Here is a 17,627-nt window from a genome sequence, read left to right as displayed (position 1 = left end):
AGAGATTTGTTTCGGAGCTGCGTTTGCATAACAGGCGCTCGGCTTTTGTTTCCATTGTGTGTTTATTTGGGTTGATGAGGCTCTTGGGGTGGTAGGTCTTGGGATGGAAGCTGCTTTAGCAGAGCAAGCCGACTTGTTTTCCCCAGATTGTGTGGCACAGATCAGTAATAACGACGTGTTCTAAAGCTGCCGAGCTTTAAGTCATATTATTACTGTGCTTATTTGGGGGGGGGGGGCGGGCTGTTGTAAATGATGGGGATCTTGAGTCCCCAAGTCGCCCTCTTTACCAGAACAGAGCCCTGGGTAATCTCCCTGCCGCCTCCCCCTTCCGCCCGCCGGGATTTCAACTAGCCGCGGAAACCATCCACAAAGTCCGGAGGAACTGAGCCATTTTCTTGCTTGCTTGTCGGAGACAAATCCACCCGGGGGCGGGGGATGGTTGTGGTGTGTGCAACTCGCAGGAAGCTCCAGCTCTTAGGATGGACGCCCCGGGAAGCGGACCTGGGGGTTAACCTCTAAGAGTTTGCCCTGAGGTGCTCGTGATGGGGAATGGGGCGAGAGGCTGATCAAAAAACGTTCTTCCCTTTTTAAAAAGGGGAGGGGGGGAAGAATCAGACGTTAAATTCTTTTGCAAACATTCATGCCTAAGGAAGGGCTGGAACAGGCAGCCCCGGCCGCCGGAACCGGTCGGACAGGTAGCGAGCTTGTTGACACCGTTATGTTGCAGGGCGCATGCTCACTCCCAAGTTTCCTGGTGTCTCTTCTATTCCACCTTATGAAACTTTTTCCCCGGCGTGGTCTCACCCGCGATTTAAGGCATAGGTGTCGCCGAGCCCGGAGGCTGGGAGTCGCCGGGCGTGCGGGGGAGAGGCCTGGGCCGCGGCGCGGCGGGGGGCGGAGGGAGAGGGCAGGCTAGGCGGGAAGGTGGGCTCTGGCCGCCGGGAGCCGGGGACCGAGTCACTGCCGCAGCCCCTATCGGGGAGCAGCCGGCAGGAAGGGGGCCGCCGGCCGGGGAGGGGGCCACACCATGCCCAAAGTCTTCCTGGTGAAGAGGAGGAGCCCGGGGGTCTCTGTCCGCAGCTGGGATGAGCTCCCGGATGAGGAAAGGGCAGACACCTACATCCCAGGTGAGCGCCGCGCGGGGGCCGGGCCTGGGCGCGGGACTCCCGGGGTGGGGGCAGGGGTGTCTGGGTCCCCTCAGCTCACCGCAGGGGCCGGACTGCCCACCCCATGCCCCCTCTTTCGAGGCGGGGGGAGGTCCTTGAGGCGCGTGAAGACGGAGAGGGAGAGGCTGGGGAACCCGCGACGCCCTGCGCCCCCTTCCTCCTAATGGGCGCCTGTAATTGCCCGGCGGCGGGACCGTTGGCTGCAGCGCGGGACGAGGTGGCCCAGGAGGGGAGACTGAAGGCCAGTAGGGGCTCCTCTCGGTCCCATGCCCTCATAGAGTCGCCCCAGGATCCGTCAGCCCCTCGGGCTAGGTAGGTTGAAGTCAGACCCCTATCCCCTCATCCCAGGGAGAGGCAACTTGGCGCGTAGTGTCCCCAGCCGCCCAAGGCCCTCGGTTCCTTGTGGGCGCGGGAATGGGACCGAGGAGCCGCCCCCCCCTCCAACCCCGTGCTCGCTCGGGAGGCCGAGCCGGGGACTCTCTCGCCCACCCCCGCGTGTTGCCCACTTGGCCTGGTGCCCAGGTCCAGGGCGGGGCGGCGGCACCGCCCGCAGGTCAAACTGCCGCGGACTCCCGGGCCTGACGCCGCGTGTCTGTGTCGGGGCGCCGCCCCTCCCTCCGCAGTGGGCCTGGGCCGTCTGCTCCACGACCCCCCCGAGGACTGCCGCAGCGACGGCGGCAGTAGCAGCAGCAGCGGCGGCAGCAGCAGCGCGGGGGAGCCTGGAGGCGCCGAGAGCAGCTCGTCCCCGCGCGCCCCCGAGCGCGAAATCCCCGAGCCTGGCGACGCAGAGGGCCCGGGTGGACACCTGGCGGCGATGCAGCGCCCAGTCGCTAGGTCGAAAATCAAGGTATGGTGTCGACTCTGCCCCCGCCGCCACCTGCACCACGCCCTGGCGTCGGGCTCCGGGAACCCGCGCCCCTCCCTGCAGCTCCCGCCCGCGCACCCGGGCACCGGTGCACCCCGGCACCGAGCGCGCCCGCCGCGCCGTTCCTGCACCTGCCTCTGGGTCTCGGCCAGGGCGGCTCAGCGCGTCCTCCCGCCTGCTGGGTAGCCAGCGGCCCGCGCCGCTGAGCCTTGGAGCCGGCACAGTCTGCCGGGGTGGCCTCTGGAACTGCTTAAAAGACCCAGGCCCAGCTTCCTCCCTCCAGCAGCCCAGTGTGTGTGCGGGGCCTGAAGAATCACCAGGCCGTCGGGGTTCCCGGGTTCAGAAAGGAGGGACCCAGGCTCTCAGCAATTGCGTTCTCTGGGGCGCATTTCCTAGCGCTATGTGAATTCTGAGTTCCACACACTTGCTTGCGTTCTGGAGACCGAGGCGGCACTTTGGCACACAGTGGCCCTCTCGCAATAACAGCTATTCCCAGTGACAATTATGGAGTGCCCGTTAGACTCCAGGCCTGTGCTGGGCACTTTAAATTTGTCATACCTCTCCAGTCTTCTTTAATTAAACTGATAGATAAAGGAGTTCACCTGAAAATTGCCTCAGTGCCCCGCCCCCAGTGGGTTGGAGTGTTTGTTACCCTCCCTTACCATCCTTCAGCAACCCCCTCCCCCTAGTCTTCTAGAATTGTAGGCGACATCTTATCAGGACACCCATCTGGCTTTTCTGGGTAGAACTTCCATGATCGCCTGCTCAAATGTATCCGCTACCCCCAAGATTAAGGAATCCCATTCCACTGACTCAGTCAGCTGGAGCCAGGGAGTGGTGTTTTAGGAATCACATGACCCCATTTCCGAGCTTGGTGGTACTCTGCGGGCTCCAGGCCCTCTTAGTGGGCGATAATTCTGGAGCGCTCCAGGGCGGTCCTGCAGCCCAGCCTCGGGGGGGGGGGGGGGGCGGGATGGGGGTATGGGGAGGGGGAACTCCAGTGTTCGCTGTGGATTGGGTGACACTAGGTTACTTTTCCTGGGCGAGGCCATCCCTCCCTATGCATGTTCCTGGTTCCTGGGGTTTAGCTTGGGGGCGGGCTAGGGTGCATTTGGTTTTGAATTGAGGCTAGAGGCTGGAGCTGGAATCCTCGGGAAAAGACCTCTTTAAAGGTTACTGCGGTGCCGCGTGCTGCTCGCTGGTAAGTGGTGCTGCTGAGGTTCAAAGTCAGCTGGCCTGAGGCTTTTCTGGGCCAGATGGGGTTAAGTGGGAGGGGACAGTTTGCCTGAGGCTGGTAGCTCTGCCCTCCAGGAAATTCTACTAAGTGTCCCACTTGCATATTTATCACCGGGCTGGAAGGACAATTGCAACGTTGTTTTGGGATTGACTGTGGTCCGTTTGCCCCTCTGTCCCCCAATTTCCCAGATTACCCTGGGAAGAAAGTGGCAGGGGAGAAAGGTCTAGTCCCTTAACCAGCATTTTAGGAGCTCTCTCTTGTCTCAGGTAAACAGTGCCATCGTAGCCCTGGATTAAAGGAATAAATAAACCACAATCTTATTTCTGTGATCTTGCCTACAAACCGCCCCAAGGGCTGCGGGGTGGTGAGTTTGCTCCTCAACCTTAGCATAGCTTCCGGAGAAGTTTTATTTGTTTACTGAGGATGCTTAGATTCCTTTTCCCTTTCAGCTTCCGTCCGAAAATAGGAGATATCTTGGTGTTAAGATGCTCCAAGCCTCCAGAATTATCATCTGTGGTATTGGCCGTTTTTAAATGACTGTCCAAATTGCCCGTGACTTAGCATATTGGGTAATTCTCTAGTTCTGTGAAAAATATGCTGGACTCTTAAGAATTAGGTTCTCCAAGCGTCTGGTGGCTCAGTTGGTTGAGCATCCTCTTGATTTTGGTTCAGGTCATGATCCTAGGGTCATGGGATCGAGCCCCTCCTCGGGCTCCACGCTGAGCATGGAACCTGCTTAAGATTCTCTCTCTCTCTCTCTCTCTCTCTCTCTCTCTCTCTTTCTCTCTCTTTCTCTTTCTCTGCTCCTCTCCCCTGCTGGTGGGCTCTCTCTCTCTAAAATAAATATAAAAAAAATTAGTTTCTTAACTAGAAGAAAAGAAATACCACTCAAGAATGAGGCCCATGCATGAAGCATAATGATTGAGTTTGAATAACTTCAAGACACTCACTAAGCAGCTGGCTCAGAGGAGTAGAGGAGGGGCAGGTTTGAGCCAGTGCCCTGTGGAGAGAGGCAACATCCCATCTAATTTTTTGGAGTGCCTGCTGTGTGCTAGGCAGCCAGGAGATAAAAATGTTCCCAGCTTGGTGTTCTACAATCATTTGACCGAAACAGTTAAGCCCCCAGGCTCTGGTTTTGTCACTTCTTACCTGTGTGACTTTAGGCAAGTTGCTAATCTTTCTGGGCCTCTGTTTCCTTGTCTGTGAAATGGGAATAATAATGAAACCTACCTCATAGAGTGGTGAAAATAAATGAGTAAAGAGGGGAATGTGTTAGGTGCCCTTTAACTCTAGCTGGGATTGTCTGGGTTGGTGGGGAGACACAAATACTAATTATTAACTCTGTTACAGCAAAGGGAATGCTAAAGCATGTGCAAAGATGTAATTCTGAGCAGGGAAGTTTTCTTGGTGTGGATTTGAGGGTGAGGAAGGGGGGGAGAGTCAGGCTTTAGGGGCGTATGGCTGAACCCAAAACTTGAGTCAGTAAAGGACTCAAAGCTATGGTGCCCGAAGATAGAAAATGGACCTGCTGGGTCAGAGAGCAAGTGGGAGGTGAGAAACTGGGACAGGATGAGGTGGTGAAGGGGCCAAGCCAAGAGGTGGGGGTGCGCTTGGGCAGGCGGAGGAGGGCTCTGGAAGGGTTTTGAGAAGGAAGACCTCAGTTGGTTCCATCTCACCAGCTGTCTTAGAGATATATTATCTGTCCCGAGTCTTTTTTTTTTTTTCTTTTGTATTAGAGAGGGTGCAAGTGAGCAAGGGAGAGAGGGAGAGAGAAAGAAGCAGGGCTCCCCGAAGCAGGGCTCTAACTCATGAGCCATGAGATCATGACCTGAGCTGAAGTCAGATGCTCAACTGACTGAACCACCCAGGGGCCCCTCTGTCCTGAGTCTTACTTCCCTCATCTGTAAAATGGAAAAGCAATGGAATCAGCCTCTCAGAAGTGGCAGTTAGATGAAATAAGGGCTGCAGAATGTCTAGCACTTCTGCATGTATAAATTGCCAGTAGGAAGTTAGTTTAATAGTGATGGATGGCAGATTTCGTTAACGTCCAGTATTTTGTTGTCTCCAGTGGGGACTAGGGATTTGCCAATCTGGTTGTGCTTGTGAGTAGATCTGGAAAGGAGTCCTAGGTGCTGGTTAGGAAAATGGCTCTTCCCAGCCTGTCTGCCTTCTGTGTGCCTCAGTGCTGTTTGCAAAATCGTCTCTTTACTGCTGAGGATTCAGTAATTTTCCAAACAGATTCGGGGGTGGGGGGGGGGTGGGGGGTAGATCATGTGCATCTGAGAAGGCGGTCGTGACAGGTCTAGGTGGCTTTAAGTCTCTTTTGTCCTGGGCCCATTTGCAGGAATCTAGCTGTGGAGCAGAGACCCCCAGACACCCTGATCACCATTGCCCTTCCTTTGAAGGTTTATCAGAAACTAAGTAACTCTGAAGTGAAATCAGTCAATTGACTGATGTTTTTCCTTCCTGTCTCAGTGGGTGGTGGGACCCAGGTGCAAGTATAGAATAGCAAATGAATCTCCTCCTTTTCCCCTTCTGTTCCCTTCCTTTGGCCTCTTCCAAGGATACTTCAAAAGGAACTGAGTGTAGAATTCCTTCTAAAGTATTTTTGGTCTTTTACCTGGCTCTGTAGTCTGAGTCTTCAAGTAGTGCCAGATATGTGAAGGTGCAGTAGTCTTTTTCCTTTTTTTTTTCTCATCATTTTTCATTTGTGGAGACTTTCAGAGGCATAGGGCCCGTTACCCCACCCCAACAACCGTTCTTCTATGGCTGGTCCTGCCCATCCAGCCCCCATCTAACACCCGACATGTGATTTTGAAGCAAATCTCAGTTATCCTATTATTTCAACCATAAATAACTCAGAATGTGCCTGTGATAGATAAAGATCAAGGTACACGATCACACCCATGTTAACAATGGTGTTCACATTGCTAATTGTCTCATAAATTCATACTTTTTTTTTTTTTTTTTCCAGTTTGCTGAGTCTGGTCCACACAATGTCTATACATTGTAATTGACTGACATGTCTTTCAGGTCTCTTTTAATTTACACATTCCCCCCGCCCCCCATCTCTTGTCCATTTCCTTACAAGTTAATTATTGAAGAGATGAGTAATTTGCTTGGAGAGTTTCTAACAATCTGGATTTTGAGGAATGCATCACCACAAAGGCTAATGCTCCTCGGTCTCCTAGATTTTTTCTAAATAGGTAATCGGGTAGAGTGCCTGGGTGGCTCAGTTGGTTAAGCGTCTGACTTCAGCTCAGGTCAGGATCCTGCTGTTAGTGGGTTTGAGCCCCACGTCGGGCTCTGTGCTGACAGTTCAGAGCCTGGAGCTGCTTCAGATTCTGTGTCTTCCTCACTCTGCCACTCTCCACTCGTGCTCTGTCTCTCCGAAATGAATAAACGTTAAAAAATTATTTTATTTTATTTTATTTTTTTAATTAAAAATTCTTTTTAATGTTTCTTTATTTTTGAGAGAGAGAGAGAGCAGGGGAGGGGCAGAGAGGGAAACACAGAATCTGAAGGAGGCTCCAGGCTCTGAGCTGTCAGCACAGAGCCCGACACGGAGCTTGAACTCACGGACTGTGAGATCATGACCTGAGCCGAAAGTCGACCGCTTAACCAACTAAGCCACTCAGGCACCCCCAAAATTTTTTTTTAGAAAATGGGTAGTTGGTTCTGCAGCTGCACTGCCCAGTGTAGTAGCTAAAGTCACGTGTGACAATTTAAATTTAAACTAAGTAAAATTAAATATTAAGTTCCTCAGTTGCACAAGCCACATTTCAGGTGTGAGCGGTGTGAGCGGAGGCTACTGTATCGGACAGTACAGATTAGAACATTTCTTTCATTGCAGAAAGTTCTATCAACACTGCTTTAGGTGTCTGATCAGGTATGTTTGTTTTAGCCAAATAGTCTGTCACAGTGGGGGGCACCTATTAACATCCAGAAAGCACATAATATTTGGTTGTCTCTCTGTGATGTCAGCAGTTGTTGATATTCAGGGTCTAAATATTGTAGGTTATTAGGGGTTGTGATATTCCGTCCTTTGTTTATTAGTTGATATTCTTGTACAGAGATACACTTCACCTCATCTGCTGTTTAGTTCCCAGTGAGACAGTTCATTCAGGAAAGGCCAGATAAGATTCCCTTTATTTACCAGTTTTTAAGATAACCAGTTGGGTCACCAGAATTCCATAGCTATGGCCAACTTGTTTATTTTTAGATATGTTGTGAATCACGGATTTCAGTAGTTTTAAAAAACCCATCCATTTGATATTTGGAAGAGAACATAGCTCTGTCCCTAACTCCTTACCTATTGTCTGTTATAAGACAGAATTGGATGCCCCTCACCCCACCCCTATTGTAACTCACTGACCGTGTCCCTTACATTTGGCTGACCAGGCTCCTCTTCTTGACTCTAGACCCACCAAAGGCAAGGAACATTCCTCCTGGGCTTCTTGAATCCCCAGCACCTGGTACAGTAATGCCTGACTCATAGGAGGACATAGGTCAACATAGGACAGAAGTACAGGCAGGGAAGAAGGAATCAACAGTCCCTAGATGTAAATGACAACACTTGGAGGAAAATAGGCGAGAAGAAACTGTAAATCTGGGGAAATATCTGGACTAGATGCTCGAAAAAGGCCAGATTAATTAAAAGGGGGAAAAGGAATGGGGGAACCATGTAAGTGTTAATTGCACCAGCTTTTAATTTGAACATAGGTGAAGTGGGTTTAGCTGCAGACAACAGAATCCACTGTAGTTAGCTTCAGCTGGGAATGGTTAATGATAGGGTAGTAAATGGGCTAAAATACCAGGATTGAACTCCCAGAGCCACACTGCAGAACTGGGCCACCAAGGGAGGTCCACCTTCTGGCTACCGACTGATGTAGAGTATAGAGTGATTGCCATGTGCCTGCCTCTGTCCAGTTAACTCAGGCCCAAATTCAAACCTCTTGATAGTGTGGGTCATTGGCGGAACCCCAGTCACATCTAGAACCTGTAACTGTAAAGGTGTCTGGGAAATGCAGTTTGTAGCTTTTTAGCCTCCAGTATGGGAAGGCGCACCAGAAAAAGTAGAAATAGCTGCTGAGAAGAGTGTCCATCCGTAGGATCCACTACAGGGAACTTTAAAGCTTGTGTGGTCCAGTCCCCTCATTTGCACGGAAAGAAAGGTAAAGCCCTGGGGGGAGGGGGGCGGGAGGTGTGTTCATTGAATTTATCACAGTTTTTAGTAGCAAAGCTCAACCTGAGGATCCTTGTTTTTTTAGGGTTGCTGTATTGCATTTTAGGAGGTATCTTTGACACCACAGCCATTAGCATTGATGGTCTGACAGGAAGCTGTGATAGGAGACAAACAATAGGATTCATCCCCTCCCTTTCCCCCACATCATGCCCAGACCCGTGGGCCTGTCCAGGTGAAGTGTAGGCACAAGTTTTGCAGACAACAGGCCACATCCAGAATCTCAGTGTGCGCACCGATAAGTCAGGTGACCAAGAGCAGGTTAGATCTCTTGGAACCTCAGTTTTTTCTGGATTCTAAGGATACTCTTCATTATCTCCGCATTTGAGAAGGTTCTCCATTCTACCAATATAGCAGAGCGGTGAAGCCTAAAGAAATGGTACAGGGACCAGGAGGGAGTCTTTTGTCCCAAAGGAATTGGGCAATATGCTTAGCATGTTTTGTTTTGTTTCTTGAGTAATCTGTATGCCCAACATGGGGCTTGAACTCACCACCCCAAAATGAGGAGTCCCGTGCTCTACCAACTGAGGCAGCCAGGCGCTCTGTGCTTAGCATGTGTTAATGCTGAAGCATAGCAAATGTGTCAGTTGGAAGTCTTGTCCAAACAGCCCCCACAAGGTGGCCTGGACGCAGTACTCTCCCACAGGAAATAGGACCATTAATACTTTAATAGACTTGTCTGGTGGAAGCATCAACAGACAATAAAGGATTTTCATTTCATTTTTTTTTTTTTTTTTGGTTTAGAAGTTTGACAGGTAAGTGACCTTAGCCAGCTTTCAAGTTGGTCGGGGGCCAGCCTAAGTCCTTACCTCCCCCGACACTCCTGAAGTTTTCCACAGCCCTGATACAATGATCAGTTTGTTTTTACTGCAAAGACTTTTTTTTTTTTTTTTTTTTTTTTTTTTTAAGAAGAACTAGAGGGGAACCTTGTGTGTTTTTTAAAATGAAAGCCAAGGTCCTGCAGAAAACAGGACAGCAAGCAAGAAAGCGCCCAGCCATGGGGTTGGAGAACCACTCAGTCTCTCTTCATCTTTCTTGCCCTGAATTAATGTCCAGATTGATGTCCTCTCCCACTGTCCACGGTAGCTTCCCCATTTCATTAGTAAGCCTTTTGCAAAGTGTTGCTTTTTGATTAAGGGTGAGACTGTCAAGCTTTTCCAGAACGTGGCATGGTGCATATGCCACCCTGGTACGTCTGGAGCAGTAGCCTATAATTAAACACGTTAGTGATTTCCATATCAAAACACATGAATATTGACCCCCAACGGGATCAAGTCTGCACGGCTTCATGTCTGCTCAGGTCCAGTTTTACTGCTAACACGAGATATGTGAGAATGTTGGTTTTCAGAGCTTTTTGGATTTCAGAGTCGTGGCGGAAGGACTGGGAGTTGGCAGCTCACGTTGAAGGTCACTTCTCTTCTTTTTCCCAATCAGAGGGAAAATTCACAAGGCCAATGGAGAATCAAGGGATTTTGACCAATTACCTTTTACTTAGGATCCCAGAACTTTGGAACTGGTCTATAAGAGTGATAAGTTATTGACCATCAGGTCCTTTTTAAGTAGCTTTTCTTATTTGATTCCTTAATAATCCTGAGAGGCAAATATAGTTATTGTCCACATTTTACGGGTGATGAAATTAAGGCTTAGAGAGGGGGAGTTACCTGCCTACGTCCCACAGACTGTAAGTGGTGGATCAGGGCTTGAACTTAAGAAAAAGGAACAGAACTGTGCTCTCAGATCCTCATACTTCTGAAGATGGCTCATCTAATACCATTTTATCATTTTTAAAAATCTCTACACGAATGCGGGGCTTAAACTCACAGCCCCGAGATCAAGACTTGCACACTCTACCACCTGAGCCAGCCAGGTGCCCTGCCATTTTATCATTTTTACACGTGGGAAATTGTGGCCCAGGGATATTAAATGACATCCCGCAAATAGCTGACAGCCAGTCTAGGTTTTTATTTGATACTCAGCATTTCTTGTCTGTTCACTGCACTCTTATTTTGTAACTAAGATAGCCAAGATGTAACTAGTTTGGGTCTACTTGCAGAGTAACAAGGTAAGACTGGTTAACCTTATTTTGAACTTTTAGGAGGTTCAGTGTTAGGTATAAACCTGTGTACGGGGCACCTGGGTGGCTCATTGGGTTAAGCGTCCGACTTCAGCTTGGGTCATGATCTCGAGGTTCATGAGCTCAAGACCTGTGTCGGGCTCTGTGCTGACAACTCAGAACCTGGAGCCTGCTTTGGATTCTGTGTATACCTCTCTGTCCCTCCCCTCTCTGTCTCTCTCTGTCTCTCTCTTTCAAAAATGAATAAACATTAAAAAAAACAAAAACAAAAAACATACGTAAACATTGTAAAGATGGCCCAGTGAGCTGACGTGTGACCTGGGGAGGGATTGCTGGCCCTCTAACCCATGAGATGTCATTCCAAGGATCAGATGTGTTGTCTGTACCCTGCAGCCCATCCTGGGAGAGAACATTAGGAAATGTGGCAGATCTGATGTTCTGGAGAGAATGTGCTACGTCTCTTACTGTTCCAGTTACGCATTGCTCTTTCACAAATTACCCCAAATTTAGTAGTTTAATTTATTATTCTGAATTCGAGTTCTGAGGATTGACTGGGCCATTCTTGCCTGGGGTTTCTCTTGTGGTTGCGGTCAGATGGCAGCCGCCTGGAATCTTCTGGGGGCTTGACTGGGCTGGACATCAGAGGGCTCACTCATTGTGTCTGGCAGCTGATGCTCTTTCCTTTCTCTAGCTGTTTTGATTATATGGTTCTAGCATCTTTTAACAGTCCCTCTTGACGGACATATAGGTATTTCCTGGCCTTTTGCCGTTACAGACGGAATTTCAGGGTACCTGATGTGTGAAATACACTCTGTGGGATAAATTTCACATGTAGGAATTTATCCTACAAATATTCCTTCCTTTCTGAGAAGTGAAACAGTCTGGCAGAAGCTGGCTTCTTCAGCCATGATCTTTTGCCATTAGTTCATCTTAGACCTTTCAACAAAGCTCTCTTAAGGCTTCAAATAGAATTTGTTAATGTCTGGGTGCTGGATTGGTCATAGGTATAGAGAGGTGGCAGACAGTGCTTCAGGGATTGGAGGGTGCACCTTAGGGAAATTCCCCGAAATGAACCCCTGGGTGCTGGCTCAGTTTTCCATCCTGTGGAATGGGGATGTGTATGATGGTGGAGAAGTGAAAAAGTTGCCTTTGTTGAGGCACATTTGGAGAATTTCTATTTTGTTCCAAGAAAACCAGAAGGAAACTCCCCCTTGGACTGGGGGAGGGCAGTTAGTCCTCAGTCTCCTCCCCCGTTATCATGTTTTCTCCTGTGTTAAAAGGCATTCTGTAGCTTGCTCAGATGATCCATTGGCCCTGCACTCCCTCAAAATGTCACTAATCTCCTTTCTATCTTTCAAGATTTTATTCTTTTCAAGCAAAATAATGCCAGTGATTTGAGGTTTTCATCTGGGACTGTAATAGAAGGTAAACAGGAGTTTGGGTTTGGACTGTAAGTTGGCAAATCCTTAAGAACATTCTGCAGGAAGACAGTTCTAGCTTTCTGCACGTTCCTAATCAAATTACCTGGGTCAGTTGTCTATGTTCTGCTTTATTAGGCACTTGCTAGCTCTCAATGGCCTTTTTCCTGCGTAGACATGGCCTCGAGGAGCTCCAGGTATTCAGTTTGCGAAGGCTTGGGCCATATTTAGTCTTTTCACATCCCTGCAAGGGTTGAAATGACCAAAATGGGGACTTCTGGGCAAGGAGAAGACCTGACCTGTCCTGGTGACAGAAATAGGAAAGTCTTGGGCTCAGCTGGGTCTCCCTCAGGACAAATGCCAGGCCCAACCCTCTTTGGGGGATGCAGGGCAGAGGTGGGACGTGAGAGTTGGAGGCCCAGGATGGTTACCCACTGGGTCAACAACCCAACCCCCGAGGCTGTCCTCCACTGTAGCTTCCAGGGGCCCCTCTGCCTTTTGAGGTAGAGCCCCAAGGAGGACACTGCCCTGCTCTGCTACCACGGCTCTATGGTTCAGGCTAGCCATGTGGAACCACACACAGTCTCTCTCTTTTCCACTGCCCTCTTCTGGAATATTCTTTGCCATTGCCCTCCTCTTCCTCCTCATCTTTGACTGGCTGAGGAGCTCATTTCCTCTGGAAGTGCCTTCCCTCACAGTTTATGTCTGGGGTAGGTGCCTCTCTGAGGTGTCCATTGTGCCCTCGGGCTTCCCAGATATCAGGGGCCTTTTGACTGATCTCCTTCCCTACTAGACTGGCAGCTTCTTGGGATGTCATCCTGGTGACGTATTGCTTCCAGCTCTGAGCACAGGGCCTGTTGCAGAGAGGGCACTCCAGTGTCAGCTGAGACAAATTAAGCTCCAAGAAGACAAGGAGGCTGACCGAAAAACCCTGTTCTGGGGTCTTGTGCCTTCCCCAAGTCTCTTTGTATTTTGCCACCTGTGAGCCATTGCCCATCAACACGCTGTGCACTGGCCTGAGTCTGAGCTTGGGGTGTGGGGGGCAGGAATGTGCACAAACACTTCCTGGCTTCTGCAAAGGCATTTAGTCGAGGAAACCAGATGAACTATGATGAAACATCTGTGCATGATGGAACCTTCTGGAAATAGTGGAATCAAGTACTGAACTGTGTGAGGGCCAGTACCCTAGCCTCATGTCTCAAGGATGGTCTGTGCCACAGTGGCATCTCCTGGGAGCTGGTTAGAAATGCCGCGTTGAGACTCCACCACATCTCCTGAATCGGAACCTGTGTTTTAACAAGCCCCCCAGGGGATCCGTGTGCATGCTGGGGTTTAAGGGCCTTGGCCTTAGGGGTATAGGAAACCAGTTTGGGCAGAAGCTGCAGAGAAGCTAGCTACATCAGGGAGGCAACAGTTGAGCTAGGTCTCAGTGGAGGGCAATACCCTGGGTGGAGGGGAGGGGGTGGTTGGTGCTGGAGGCTAGGGAGGTGTGTGGAGCCAGGCAAGGACCAAGTCTTCCTGCTAATGATGTTTGTATGAAAATAAGGTTATTAGGCCCTTTTATAAGTAGTAGAGCAATTGGATCAAGCTTCTAAATGATCTGGTTTGGTAACTAAGAAAACTTTGATGAATATATTAGATCTGGTGTTTTTCACCACTTAATTATAGATTCAATTTTCTTCCTTAGAGGCGGCCAGCATGGTTGAGGGACCATGGGAAACAAGACTGGGAGCCCAGGGCCTGGGGTTTGGTTATTGTTTTGCTGCTAATGCAGCTGTGGGATCCTGACCAAGTCCCTTCCCCAAATGATCATTTTAGTTGTTGATACTTTGGCGGATCAGGAGCTGGGGCACGGCCAGGCAGTTCTACTGTGGGTAGCACTGGTCAGAGTCACTTAGCTGGTGGCTGCCATGGGCTGGGCTGGGAGGTCCAGGGAGGCTTTATTCATATCTGGCACGTCAGTGCCTCTCCCAGTGGCCTTGCTGTCCAACGCCACCGGACCACTGGCCACTGGCCACCGGTTGCTTGGGCTTCCTCACAGCATGGTGGCTTTGGACGTCTTACATGGCAGCTGGCTTCCACGAGGGAACATATAGAAGCTGCAAAGTCTCTTAAGACCTAGAGCTTGCCTCCATCCCAGGGGAGAGGAAATGGTTTCCGTCTCTTGATGAGTAGAGCAGCATGCAGGCACGGGGAGGAAGGAGTGGATTGTGGCTGTCTTTGGGGACTCTACGGCGGGCTCCATGACGTCATCAGGACCTGGACTCCCTTCTTTCTGCTCTTCCATCCTCAGCACTGGCTTCCCTGTCATGGTCCAAAGGGGCAGTTGGAGGTGTAGCCAGCAGGAAGGAGAAAAGGAGGAAGAGGGCCCCATCTTCCCCCAGAGAGGAGTGTAGTTTTCACTGGCCTGCTCGTCCTGCGGCCATGACTTGCTATCAGGCTGGCAAGTATAGACACTTAGCTGGGGGCAGGGAACACAAGTCTGTTCTAAGGTGAAGGGAACTGTGTGTGTGGGGGGCACCTGGGTGGCTCAGTCGGTGAAGTGTCCGGCTCTTGATTTTGGCTCAGCTCATGATCTCTCTTTTGTGAGGTCGAGCCCTACATCGGGCTTTGTGCTGACAGTGGGGAGCCTGCTTGTGCTTTGTCTCTCAAAATTTTTAAAAAAGAAGTCTGTTCTCAGGAAGAAGGGGAGAATGAATGCTGGGAGGAGCAGCCAGTGATCTCTTTCACCTTCCCCAAAACCCGCTTGGAAGTTCTTAGGGGTCAGGAGCCGCAGCCTGGCCACACGGGGAGGTGGGCTCCGGGCTGAGCCCACTGGGGGTGCCCGCCTGTGCCGGGGCCCTCACCCCCACTCTCTCTGTCCCAGTTCACCACAGGCACATGCAGCGACCCGGCGGTTCACAGCTGTGAGCTGTGTGGCAAGGGCTTCCGCCTGCAGCGCATGCTCAACCGCCACCTCAAGTGCCACAACCAGGTGAAGAGACACCTGTGCACCTTCTGTGGCAAGGGCTTCAACGACACCTTTGACCTGAAGAGGCACGTCCGCACGCACACAGGTGAGGAAGGGGCGTGTGCTTCGCGGTTGCTTTCGCTGTTCTGGCTGACAGAGCTCCTGCTCCCTCGCCACCAAAGAACTAAATCGGGAGCTTGGAGCAGTGTCATATTTCTGGAAAGACTGCAGGATGGGGCATCTGGGGCCAGTGCATCTCGGTCCAGCTCCTGGTTGTGCCATCAGCTGGCTGAGTCGCGGTGGGCCAGGCAAGCCCCTTTCCTGAGGCTGTTTGCCTCTGGAAGAGATGTGATGATGGTCCAAGTTCTGGGGCCATTTAAGACAGATCCCTGGCTGGAAGCGTTCTGGGCTGTGACGTCTGGTGCAACGCGGGGGGGCATAGTTCATTCAGCCCTCGTCAGGTTGCCTGCTAGAATGGGTTCTTGTGGTCTCACTGGTGGTGTCTTTTCCTCCTTTGTTGGGGTGTGAGCTGTCTCAGAATCAGGTCCTGAGAGCTCAGAAAGAGGAGGAAACGCTCAGCTCCTCTGTGAAGCGGGCAAGTGTTTTCCTTCCCTTGGACCTTCCGGAGTTCCCCGACTTGAGCATGGATCTAGGTCCTCACCAGCTCAATTCACAGAGAATCCTGGGAGTGCCCATTTGCCTCTCCTCTGGCCCATCTGACTGGGTAAAATCTTGTTAGTTTAATTTAGAAACATCTGGCCTCTAGGCTTCTCCTTGAGGCCCATAGTTCCACACCGGCCAGAAGGATCCCTTGAGGACAATGCTAAGGGTGCCCCTGCCCTGCTAAAAATTCTCCAACTCTGGGCAAGATGAAATCCCAACTCCTCATCTTGATGGGTTTCATATAAAGCTCTTTATAATCTGGGTTCCATTTTCAAATTCCTGTCCGGTCCCATCCCATCCTGGCCCACTCCAGCCCACCCCACCCCTCCCCACCCCAACCTGTCCTGTCTCCATCCCCATTCCATCCCACCCCCTCCCTGCCCCATCCCTTGCCCCCCAACCCCTCCCCATCCCATCTCCATCCTCTTTAATTTCATCTCATTTCAACCCATCCCATCCTAACCATTCAACCCCAACCTGGTCATGACCCATTCTCCCTATAGCCTCATAGAATTTACTATATATAGTCTCCTGATCCTCAAGCCCTTTCAGAATTTGGGGTTTCCTCTGGCATCTTGGTGGGATGGGAAAATGTCTACTCCTCCCTCCTCAATCCTCACACAGGGCCCTTCCTCGATCCTGTGTATTCAGATTTCTTTTATAGCTCCTATCACACGGTTTTGTTCTTAGACTGTTGGCCGTGAGCTGTTTGCCCGGCCTGGGAAGAGTGTCCCCCACCTTAGAGAGTGGGCTGGGATACTCAAAAGTTTCTCTTTTCCTTTTAAAAAAACCTTTAGTGAAGTGGATTTTTGCATCCAGGAGAGCACACATATCATAAGCATATAGTTTGACGAGTTTAGGAATTTTTACAGAGTGAACACACCCATATAACTAGCACCCAGACCAAGAAACAGAATACAGCAGTACCCCCTTATCCGTGGGGACACGTTCCAAGACCTCAGTGGATGCCTGAAACCACACGTGGTACCAAACCCTATATATTCTATGCTTTTTCCTATATATACATACCTACGATAATATTTAATTTATATAGTAGGCACAATAAGAGATTAACAACAATAACTGGTAATAAAATAGAACAGTTATAGCCATATACTGTAATAAAAGTTCAGTGAATGTCGTCTCTCTTTCTCAAAGTTTCTTATTGTACTGTACTCCCCGTTCTTGTGATGTGTGAGATGATAAGATGCCTACGTGATGAGATGAAGCGAGGTGAATGACCTAGGCATTGTGATGTAGCGTTAGGATACTACTGACCTTCTGATGTTATGTCAGAAGGAGGACCGTCTACTTCCGGACCACAGTGGACCACGGGTAGCTGAAATCACTGAAAGTGAGCCCTCGGATAAGGAGGGCTACCATACGCCCTGTGCCCAGAATTCCTGCTCCTCCCTCTGTCACTATCGCCTTCCCTCCACGAGGCACCACTTGTGTGACTTATAGCAGCATTGATTACCGGGCCTGGTTTTGGGATGATAGAAATGGAATCCTATGGTGTGTACTCTTCCGGGTTGGGTACAAGGCTTCTTTTTTTAGTCCCTAGCACCAGTGAATCAATTCAAGTTTGATCTCTGTGTGGTCAGGTTGGCACCTTAGGTTGGGGTGGGCGGAGGGTTCTCTGGGGTGGCAGAGCTTTCTGTAGGATGTGGGGAGTCCTGCAGGGGGTGGAGGACCCAAGGCTATAGGTGGACTCATCGGGTAGCTACCAATCTGGCTTCGTAGACAGCCGACCTGAGGGGCTGGAGGAGATTGGGGGCCACTCACTCAGTCCTCTGTCCCTGGTTGCTCTGGACCGTTTCTCGGCTTTCCATCTCTGTCTGAGGATGTCCTTGAGGAACTGGTCTTGTTCTTCTGAAACTCCTTGCCTGATGGGCGCTGTGGTCACTCCCTGACCCTGGCCTTTAAGACAGAGTGAAGAGTCTCAGGGAGCGTTGCTGGCTGTGAGTACCTTCAACTGGAGTAAGCAGTGAGCCAGTGGGGTGGCCTCATCT

At 50.5% G+C, this 17,627-nt stretch overlaps 1 protein-coding gene across 3 annotated transcripts in view; it reads left to right on the top strand.

The window, feature by feature from the left end:
- Window positions 1–922: 922 nt before the first annotated feature.
- OVOL2 (ovo like zinc finger 2) overlaps window positions 923–17,627 on the top strand; it is a 29,145-nt gene continuing 12,440 nt past the window's right edge. The window contains exons 1-3 of one of the 3 annotated variants that reach the window (XM_043602952.1): window positions 923–1,127; window positions 1,790–2,013; window positions 14,869–15,058. In XM_043602952.1, coding sequence (XP_043458887.1) covers window positions 1,028–1,127; window positions 1,790–2,013; window positions 14,869–15,058 — 514 coding nt within the window. In that variant the 5' untranslated portion in view covers window positions 923–1,027. Of the gene's footprint in view, window positions 1,128–1,161; window positions 1,479–1,789; window positions 2,014–3,057; window positions 3,233–14,868; window positions 15,059–17,627 lie in introns of those variants that run through there. The other 2 variants (XM_043602953.1, XM_043602954.1) reach the window with 2 other exon arrangements.

The sequence above is a fragment of the Prionailurus bengalensis genome, chromosome A3, assembly GCF_016509475.1.
Source record: "Prionailurus bengalensis isolate Pbe53 chromosome A3, Fcat_Pben_1.1_paternal_pri, whole genome shotgun sequence".
Classification (NCBI taxonomy): domain Eukaryota; kingdom Metazoa; phylum Chordata; class Mammalia; order Carnivora; family Felidae; genus Prionailurus; species Prionailurus bengalensis.
This window is presented reverse-complemented; position numbering and strand designations above follow the sequence as displayed.